This window comes from Sinocyclocheilus rhinocerous, unplaced genomic scaffold (assembly GCF_001515625.1).
Source record: "Sinocyclocheilus rhinocerous isolate Xijiao unplaced genomic scaffold, SAMN03320098_v1.1 scaffold570, whole genome shotgun sequence".
Taxonomy (NCBI): Eukaryota; Metazoa; Chordata; class Actinopteri; order Cypriniformes; family Cyprinidae; genus Sinocyclocheilus; species Sinocyclocheilus rhinocerous.
Genome location: NW_015654050.1, coordinates 373056 through 384457, shown reverse-complemented (window position 1 = coordinate 384457; position 11402 = coordinate 373056). Strand labels below are relative to the sequence as shown.

General features: G+C 36.2%; 1 protein-coding gene across 2 annotated transcripts in view; it reads right to left on the bottom strand.

Annotated features, from left to right (window-relative positions):
* LOC107716555 (phospholipid phosphatase 3-like) overlaps nt 1–7841 on the bottom strand; it is a 45545-nt gene extending 37704 nt beyond the window's left edge. The window contains exon 1 of one of the 2 annotated variants that reach the window (XM_016523036.1): nt 7318–7841. In XM_016523036.1, coding sequence (XP_016378522.1) covers nt 7318–7453 — 136 coding nt within the window. In that variant the 5' untranslated portion in view covers nt 7454–7841. The remainder of the gene's footprint in view (nt 1–7317) is intronic. The other variant, XM_016523035.1, reaches the window with a different exon arrangement.
* Between the last annotated feature and the right edge of the window lie 3561 nt (nt 7842–11402).

Sequence of the window (11402 nt, the reverse complement as noted above, 5' to 3'; positions counted from 1 at the left end):
GCCATCATTTACCATGGATTTACTGTAGTAACACTCACTGCACCATGGTATTGTGGCAGAAATTTGGGATATTCACACTGAATTTTATTAAAGGAGTAATGGTATATAACTGTAGTATGTATTTGTGATTAAGCTTTAGCATGTGTGCATTTATACTGAATGTTTTTAGACTACTGTTTTTCATACAGGCTACCTAAAAACCATATAGTTATATTTTTACTATGGTATTGAGGTGCTATATGTGTGGTTTTAACTGTTTATCATCATTTAAATGTATGCTACTGTGGAAGACCAATGCTTAATTAAAAATAAGAATAAATGTAACCATATAAAAATGAGGTTGCTACAATTTTTACAGATGTTACTGAGTTTGATAATGAACAAAAATGTACCTCTGCATCCTAGCTCAAGCTACTATCAAATGTGCATTTCTAAGAGACAAAAAAGTGATATTATTATTATTAATATTATCAGGCAACCCAAACCTGTTTCTTGATTTGAAACAATATCACTCATTAGAACATGCAGAAACTAAGAAATTATTTTTTCTATTTAGATATTTATTTTAAGGAAAATTAATGGTCTGGTTTCTACAACTTTCACTGTGGAGCAAAAATCTGGCTTTAAACCTGAAAGAAATAAAGATTTGACATTTATCGTGATAATTATCGATATCGACTGATATAAAAAAAAATTATCGTGATAATTTTTTTGGCCATATCGCCCAGCCCTACGTTAAACCATGGTGCTCTTTCAGACAACTAGAGTTCAAGCCCAGCTCACATCATTTTCCAATGACTGGCAAACCAGGGACCAGCAATATAAAAAAGCTTGATTTTTTTGCTAACACTTTATAATATCTTTCATTTTTATCTTCATATATACTTCTTATAGAAACATACTACTGTTCAAAAGTTTGGGGTTGGTAATTTTTATGTTTTTATAAGATGTCCCTTACTAAGGCTGCATTTATTTGATAATAAATACTGTAAACACATAAATTGTGAAATATTATTACAATTTAAAGTCATTTCCTATTTTAATATATTTTAATATTTTAATATATTTATTATTATTATCAATGTTGAAAACAATTGTTCTGATTAATATTTTTGTGGAAACTGGATTTTTTCAGAATTTTTTTATGAATATAAAGTTCAAAAGAACAGCATTTATTTGAAATATAAATCATTTTGTAACATTGTAACGGTCTTTATTATCACTTCTGAGCCATTTAATTCATCATAATTATTCATTTCTTTAAAAAAAAAGAAATTTTACTGACCGCAAACTTTTAAACAGTAGTGTGTGTGTGTGTGTGTGTGTGTGTGTGTGTATATATATTAGACTTGTGCCGGTATTCGGTAATGCGATATATCACGGTAATGAATATGCACGATATTGTTATCGTGGGCACATTAAACCTGTTATACTGTATTATGACAGCACTTTTTAAAACTACATTTCAATATCGTGATAATACCGTATACCGTGATAAAAGCATTAGCAATTAATCGCAACATGAAAATTTGATACCGGTAATATATATATATATATATATATATATATATATATATATTCATACACATATTATATTACAGTAAAATTGCTACATAATATATATATTTTTATATGACTTTATTTTATATCTGTCCACAAACCCCTGGTTGTGGAAATGTCGCAACAGCAAAGGTTAATGGAGCATTACTACAAGAGGACTTCATCCGTCCCTCTGACTGACAGCTATACGGCCGGTCAGAGTCTTTCCTGTACACCATGTGGCAGCTTTAGATGGTCTCCTGCAATTACACCCTGTGAATGAGACAATGAGGGAGGGTTTGGAGGGGAGGGGGGATTACATTTCATAGCACAGCTGGCCACACCTAGGGCAAAGAGTCGGAGCGAGGGAGGGAAAACAGGAGAGTGGCCTAGCGAGACTACCTTTTCCTCTTCCCTCCCTTTCCTGCATTTGCCCCTGCATACACACCGACCGAAAATTATACCAGATGTCACTTAAAGAGTGGAAGCCGCCCTCGGTCTGGAATGAAGAATTTGAGAAATTCTGAAAAATATTTATAGAGGTGGACCAGACCTTCTCAGCTTCAGAGGTGGAGGTTAATGTAGTCAGACCTAAATGAGAGAGACTCCCAAAGGGTTCTCTGGCACTCCATAACTCTAGCATCGCCCTCCTGGAATGTCACGGATAAAGGAGAAGTTAAAAGCAGCTAAAAACTACCAGAAATCACCAGACCGAAACCTTTTCCTTCACTTTGAGCTCCTCACAAGGTTACATGACTTATTCTGAACGACTGAGGGCCAAAGTTGTTCACGAAGTGTCGACGGTAGTGATATCTTGCAGTATTTAAGTTGAGTTCTCATTTCCATTCCAACAAGTAAACAAGAAAACTCTTTTAGGATTGATGTCTCCCACGAGAGGTATCAGGAAGCAGCTTGGCCAAACCTTTCAGACCGGCAAACTGGATTGAATGTCACTGGTAAGTCAAGTATGCTTCACATCTGTGGGATATGAACAAAGAGCACACGAACAACCATTTCCACCAATCGCTAACCAAGCAGAAAGCATCAATGTTATGTGTTGCATATTAGGATGAAACTCACTAAGCCTGTCAAAAGAGCATGTCCAAGTCATATTCCGCCCCCCCCCAAAAAAATTCAGACTAATATTTCTTATTCATTATTTTCATGACTGCTATGTTAATTTCCATCACAACTGTCATTACAATAATGCAAAATAAATAAACTAATATTTATTATTATTATTATCATCATATTATGCATTATTAAAATAAAGAGTCGGAGCGAGGGAGGGAAAACAGGAGAGCGGCCTAGCGAGACTACCTTTTCCTCTTCCCTCCCTTTCCTGTGTTTGCCCCTGCATACACACCGACCCAAAATTATACCAGATGTCACTTCAAGAGTGGAAGCCGCCCTCAGTCTGCAATGAAGAATTCGAGAAATTCTGGAAAATATTTATAGAGGGGGACCAGACCTTCTCAGCTTCAGAGGTGGAGGTTAATGTAGTCAGACCTAAATGAGAGAGACTCCCAAAGGGTTCTCTGGCACTCCATAACTCTAGCATCGCCCTCCTGGAATGTCACGGATAAAGGAGAAGTTAAAAGCAGCTAAAAACGACCAGAAATCACGAGACCAAAACCTTTTCCTTCGCTTTGATCTCCTCACAAGGTTACATGATTAATTCTGAACGACTGAGGGCCAAAGTCGTTCACGCAGTGTTGACGGTGGTGATATCTTGCAGTATTTAAGTTGACTTCTCATTTCCATTCCAACAAGTAAACAAGAAAACACTTTTAGAATTGATGCTTCCCACGAGAGATACCAGGAAGCAGCTTGGTTACACCTTTCAGACCGGCAAACTGGATTGAATGTCACTGCTAAGTCAAGTATGCTTCACATCTGTGGAGTATGAACAACCAGCGCACGAACAGGCATTTCCACCAATCGCTAACCAAGCAGAAAGCATCAATGTTATGTGCTGCATATTAGGATGAATCTCGCTAAGACTGTCAAAAGAGCATGTCCAAGTCATATTTCAAATTCCAAAATCAAAAGAATTTTTTTTCATTATTTTCATGACAACTATGCTAATTTCCATCCCAAATGTCATTACGAAAATGCAAAATAAATAAGCTAAGATTTATTATTATTATTATTATAAAATATGAATAATTTAAAAATATAAAAAATAGGAATATTTTAAAAATAAAGGTTTATAATTTAATATATTATGTTACATATTATACTGTAATATACCAATATATAAATAAATGTATTATATAATGTATTATAAAAGTGTAATAAGTATAGATTTTAATAGTTTTTTGTTACAATTGAATATACTAGGTGTTATATATTAAATTGTAATATTACTATAATATATATTATTTATTATTGTAATAAATACTTTTTTTAATTATATTAAAAAATGTACATAAAATAACAAATTTAATTAATTAAAAATAAATAAAAAATATGAAAAATGTGTTATATATGTATGCATGTATATATATATAAATTTTTTTTTTGTCTAATTTGGGGGGTGAAAGAAAACCTGAATATGTTCTTCATATGATTCACTCATTAAGAGAAAGTTAACTTCAATCACAACCATTTATACAAGCAAACCACTGACATCTGGAACAGTAAAGTCAGTGCGGATGAGAGGAAGAGTCTGGGTGGCTGTTTGTGTCTGTATGTAAACTATTTTAGCTATCAGTGGCAGGAATGTGTGCAACCCACCACCCCAGACACCCTCGGGGGGAGTGACACACAGAGACACGCCTCCTTTATGTTACTATAACTACTGTATGCTAATGAGCTGAGCTGCAGCCTCTCAGCTTCATCTCAACAGGAGGTAACGCTAATCATACTACAATCCATCTGGCTGCTTTCTTAGTCTTCATTAACATTCATAATGCATCAGACGCACTACATATACAATGCCCACAGTGATAAACTACTAATGAGCAGGAACAAAAGCATCGCCCGTCTCAGTGTGAATGTACTGCATGTGGAAACACCAATGATTGAAGCGGATTTAACTGTAATAAAAGAGACAAGTGAGAGCAGAAGAGGTTATCAGCTCCGTATCTGATGAGGGAGACGGTGAGAGTGTGAGAGAGAAATCCAAGGAGAGGGAAAGACGGTGATAACGCACTAATCTACAGATCTCCACAACAGATGGAACTTCAAGTGTCTGATCACTGGATGGGCCGCAGCTTCAGCGCTAACAAAGCCTATTCATGGAGAGACATTCTTCAGCCATCCTTTTCAAATCCCCCTCCAAATGAGTCTCCTCTCTTTCGCATAACCCGCCCCTCCCAAGACCACCAAAAATGGGCCAAGCCCATCTTAAACATGACAAAGAACAAGTTTGTTTATGCTTTCCTTTTAAAGCACATAACTTGAGTTTTCCTACACTCTTAAAATTAAAGGTTCCAAAAAAGGGCTTTGCAGATAGAAGAACCATTTTTGGTTCCCCAAAGAACCTTTCAGTGAACAGTTCTTAAAGGAACCATTTTTTCTAAGTGTGTAGAACATTTTAATATTCTAAAGAACCTTTTGTCAAATGGAAAGGCTCCATGGATGTTAAAGGTTCTTCATGGGACCATCAATGCCAATTTAAAAAGAGGTTCCATTTCTTGGTTCTGTTCCATTTTCATGGAAGAACCATTTTTGGTTCCCCAAAGAACCTTTCAGGGAACAGTTCTTCAAAGAACCATTTTTTGAACATTTCGATAATCTAAAGAACCCTTTTCCCATCATAAAGAACCAGTGTGCAATTGAAAGTTTCAATGTGGTTCTTCATGGAACCATTGATGCATTTATTAGAAGCTTTATTTGTAAAAGTGTAGTGAACTTGTTACATATGGACATCATGCGTCTATATAAACCACATGAGAACATGTCTTAAATTGGTTGCATTTGACCATAAAAAAATGCACCGGAAGAGCTGGGTGTTTGTTTCCATTTACGATACGGCGGAAACACCCTTGGATCAGCGATGTTCCTCCTCTCCCACCTCCACCTGCTCTAACGTGTCATCTCTTTTGAAAGCGTGACAACCGTTTTGGATGCTGCAGAAGGTTCACAGGCATTTTAAAACCGTGGACTCTAATTTCTTACAAAAGCCTTGCCCTGCTTCTCTAAAGCGACATGTTTAAGCCATTCTACTCCGCATTCCTGGGAACAAAAGCAGCGGGATTCATTCTGCCCTTAAAAGCGAAGAGAAAGTTGATATGATGCCGTGGCTGCAGTTAAATGAGGCATATGCCAGCTGGCGGGGGGCTGGAGGGTCTCTTCTAGAAGAATGTGTAAAGACGAGGGCTGAAGTTTGTTAATCCTTTCATTCTGAAGGAGGAGGGTTCGAACTGACAGGCTTTGAGGAAAGATGAGAACCCGGCGCTGTGACCGTTTCCAGGCATCTGAACCAAATGATACAAATCAGATTCACCTAGAGACTAAATTTTGACTTGCTGTAGATGGATTTCAGGTACAGTCTTTCTGGAGTTATCACGTCTTGCTCAAGGGCACAATTGTGTTCGTCCATTGTTGGTCTGAACCTACAACCTTTAGGTTAACAAGTGCACTTCTTTAACTACTAGGCAACACTTTCATCAATGTCACGCTGAGCTGGTGAAAGCAGTGAACGACAGCACGGCAAAAACTCACGGGCATTCCTTTTAAAGAAAAAAAGAAAGAAAATGCACGCACCTGAGAGGAATTTACAGATATCACTGTGTATCCTCTGTAGACAAGTATGTCATGGACAATTGACTGCACTTAACTTCAAATCTAAATAAACTCTTTCATAACAAACTCTACAGATCAGACTAATCAATTACATATGGTCATGATGGTGTGCCTCAAAATCTGTTGCGTCGCAACTATAAAAAGCTGTGAACAAAGTCATGTTTACAAAACTTGTTTTGACTACAGATGGTTCTGTTACATGTAAGTGATCGGTTAACCATAATAAGCATGTTCATATGCCACTTCAAAAGATGCCAATAGGGCACAAAGGGGCCACAATAACTCCCTCCTTCTTCTGATGAGTGAGAAGGCTTTCTTTAAAACAATCCAAATTATGTTTCTTACACATTTTATGGAGGGGGAAAAAAACCCAAAACAAAACAAGTGGTTTACATCAACAACAGTGCTGCTAACTTTGCCCATCCTACTGGCTGCGATAAGAGCACTTAACGGTTATTCCTCTGTTCACTAAGACAACAATGCAGTGACTTTTTTTGCATTGTCATCTCAATAAATAGCAGTTTATTTACTTCAGCTTTCATGCTTTCCTATAGATTAACAGTTAAAATAGTTTAACTTTAGTTGGGAACATTTATTCCACCTGGTTCATTATGTCGCACAAAACATGTACTATTTTTCCTGTTTACTTTTTTCTCTGCAGTTTGACATTTTCCTCTCCCCTGCATTCTGTATTGCTGTGCAAAAACAGACTAATAAATAAATAATATATATACGCCTATAATATATATCATAATTACACGTAAGAATAATAACAACAATTATAATAAAAGTAATTTATTTGTAATGTTATTTTATAAGTATGTATATTGAGATATTTTTTTAAAATAATGCATAACATAAACAACAATATAAATAACACTATAAAAATTAAATCACTTTCACATTAGAGAGTGATGAATTGCAAACTACTATATGTAAATCTGCGTATGATGCATTGATTTTAGACATAATGCATGTTTTTGTTATTTTTTCACTGTTACACAATTTTGTGTGTTGGACACTCACCCAGAACAAGGCAGAAGATGTCCAGTGCTATTAAGAGTTTCCTCTTGCTGTTGTCTACGCCGTTGTTATTTAACGTGGATGTTCCTCCGTTTCTTGTTTCGGGTGCCATCGCCTTCTCATACATATAGTTTTGCATTTGAGAGAGTTCCTCCTGATGTCTTTCTCCTAAAATCCCAGAGATTCACTGCAGCGGTTCGTTTTAGTTGGTCTTGTCCGTGCAATCAAGTCCATTCAACTTTGTCCAGTGAAGCCGCAGTTGTTCCGGAGCAGTAAGTTAACGTTACCTCTCTGAATGATGAGTCGCGTTGGGTCGGTTAGTTTTGATCTAGTTCTACGCTACTTGAAGGTTTGAACTGAGAGCGGCGTTTTAAAACTAGGAGATGAACTCCAGTTTATGAATCCTCCTCTGGTCTCCACCTCCTTCCCTTCAGTAAGCGCTCAGCCCCCTTCTCCTGCTGTCCTGAGCCACGCTGAATGAATGAAGCCCTCTGCCTCTGCCCTCCAGGACACAGCGAGCTGCACTGCCCCCAGCGGCCGCTGCTCGTAACCACACCGTTCTCTCGTTTAACTACATGGAAGACACGTAAAGAGGGTTAAAGGGAGCAGAAAGGATGTGGGTTTTGACTTCCTTCGGTCATTTCATCCCTTGATCCATGTTTTATTCATTAATAGTATAAATAATTAAAAAATATCACATATAGTAATGAATGAAATATAGTATGACTAAAATATATTCACAATATAGTAATGAATAAAAATATTCATAAAATGCATTTCCTTCCAAATTTTAAATACTGTGATTTTTAAAATGTTTTGCTAATAATAATAATAATAAATAATTTCTTGAAACTTTGTATAAATGTGCTTTGTGGCAAGTTTTCAGATTGTCCATTTCACATTACTACAGTGTTGTCCTAAATTGATGGGATTTTAGTTTATTAAACCATTTGCCTGTTATTATTTATTCATTTAGTGAGTGACCGAAAACACATTAAATTTAAAGGATGTGAAAATCTAAAGGACAGGGAAATGTTGCAAAAGAAGTGGTCTTTAAAATGGAAGCATGGTAGAAGTTCATCTTTTTGCAGGACAATGATCCCACCCATAAAGATTAAATTAACATTTGACTAGCAACAGAACAATGAGGAAAATGGCCTACAATGGCTGTGTCAAAGACCCCAATCCAATAGAGGATCTAGGCACTATATAAGATAATTGTGGTGTTCAAGAATCAATTGACTAATCTGCAGGAAACCTAAACTAAATAAATAAATAAATCCTCCACCTCAACACTGATGAAGCACTTCCATCTAGTGGTGAAAAGCATGTAATACACTTGAAGAATACTAGCCCAGTGGTTCCCAGACTCCAAGACCTGAAATAAGTGTGTCAGACAAGGAGACATGCAAAATGTGCAGTGTTCTGTAATATATATCTAAAATAAACTGTTTCAGTGGTGTACAGCCCATATAGCCTTTACACATAAGTCAACCTCTGACAATCCATCACTGTGCAAGTTACAAAATGTACAACAATGTGTCAATGTATATGACTTAAAATATATGTTGGAGGGCACTGCTTTACTGGGACAAATAGACTAAACTAAACAAACTAATGTTTATATAATTTATAAGAATAATTTTATCTGTTCAACACATTTAGATTCAACATGTTCACTTACTAATAACCAGGGGTGTGGACTCGGGAGTCACTTGACTCGAGACTTGACTCGGACTCGAGTCCCAAATTTGATGACTTGCGACTCGACTCGACATAATTAAAGAAGACTTGAGACTCGACTTAGACTTTGACAGCAAGGACTCGAAACTTGACTTGGACTTGAGCCCTGTGACTCGGAAAGACTTTATGATCAGATCAAAGTCGGTATAGACGCGTCCCTGCAGCGTGCTTGCGCTTGACTGGCAATAAAATAGAGACTGCGTTTAGGGAGCGCTGGATAGGCTAGTATGAATTACTGGAGTAATAGCATAACTTACGACAAAAGAACAGAGATAAAAAAAATAATAATAATACAAATTACAAATGACATGATTCGTCTAGTAGCGATCTCCGCTCGTGAAAAGCGCTGCCCTGTCCGTTTGATCGCCGCCCAGCAGACACACGGAGCGGGCATGAGAAACTTCACTGGTGCTCGCCTCATCATCACTGTGACCGCTGCTGTTAAATATTCCTCACTTCTTCTGTTTGTCCGACACCGAGGTGCACCATGAGTGACGGATCCGCCTCCCACCACGACTCTCGCACTCTGCCAACTCCATGTGCTTTCATTATTTTTATTTTTTTTGTAATGAACACCTCTCTGAGACCTGTTTTTGTCAGATCTCCACTGTTTTTGTTCGATCAGTTACATATTTTAATTGCATGTGCATTTTTGTTCATTTAAACCTCCATTAACCCTTAAATGCACGAATGTTTCGCCAATCATTATTACATATTCGTGTCTTACGGCGGTAAAGTTAGTTTGACGTTTGACGTTAAATGTAAACCTGCTTATTTTTAAAGGTTTGAAGTTTGGTGCAACAGTATTATTGGATAAACTTTGATTTGATCTAGATTTAAAATTAATCACGCTGTTATTTCTATGAAATTATGTTGTCTTTGCTATTCTGTTACTATTAAAAAAAAGTTTTTTTCACTGCTTATCCTATTTTGGCACAATCCCTAAATTGAACTTGAGTAGTTTTACTAAGAGCACCCATCTCACATGAAATTGAACTAAAATATTCAAATATTCTACCTGCCTTCCTGATATAAATTACTATGAATTTGATATGGTAATTAATACTGAGACACTAATTTGGGCAAAAAGCACTAATGACTTGTTTAAGACTTGAATCTTAAAGCTGAGGACTTGCAACTCGACTTGGACTTGCCTGTCTTGACTCGGGACTTGACTTGGGACTTGTCTGTCTTGACTCGGGACTTGACTCGAGACTTGAATGCAAAGACTCGAGACTTACTTGTGACTTGCAAAACAATGACTTGGTCCCACCTCTGCTAATAACTATTAACTAATAAAATACTGTTAGAATTAATACTATTAGTATTACTTACATGAACTCAGAAAGAAGACTGACTTTGATTTGGCCTGTTATTATAAAGGTTTTTGTAAATATATGACAGAAAAAAAATCTGTTGATAAAAAATTGCACACAGCTGTAATATTGTATGAAAAAAAAATATTTAAAATTAACACTTCCTTGTCACGACAGTAGTCATGTTTCTTTAAATGACACATACATATTTTTTCTAGCTTTATTATATTATTTTACTCTATGAAGTAATGTGTTATTATAAATAGTCTTAAATGTCCAGTAAATGTCATGTAATGTCATAATGTTTATCAAATAAAGTCAAAAATCAAATGAAATGGTATGTTGTAGTTATGTTATTATAAAATGGTTATTACAGTTAGGGTTATTATTGTTCACCTTCGCTAGCCCTAGGATTATTCTTGTGTCTTGCCCACCATATACCTGTTTGCCTTTGTTCGACCCTGCCTGTGTTTCTGACCTCTCTGCTTTAATAAAGCTTGCACATGGATCCGCATGTCTCACGTCTCGTCAGCCCCGTAACAATTATAGTTAACTAAAACTAAAATGAATGAATGGATGAATATTTATTACAGCTAGTTGCCAAAGCAACATTCCTCATTTTCATTTCATTTAACTTGATGAACTAACATAACTAAAACTGAAATAAAACGAATAAAAACTATATAGGCACAAAACAAAAAATAAACATGACAAAACGCACAACAAAAACACTAGGCTAAAATTAGAAAGAAAATATAAAAATCAAAAGCAATTCGAAATATGAATAAAAACTATAATAGTATCTAAAAAACTAACAATAATACTATACTAAACAATCACCACTAATAAAGTGGAAATGTTGCTATATTTAATTGTAGGTAAAGCTGATATGTGAGGTAACCAGTGAGGGGAAGGGACTAGGCTACTTGTTTACCTAAACCGCCCCCTTTCCCACCAGTTAACGCCTTATCAGCTGATCCGAGAGCTGTCTGTTTGTGTAGAGATTTCATAGTTCCCCTGAAGCTGAAT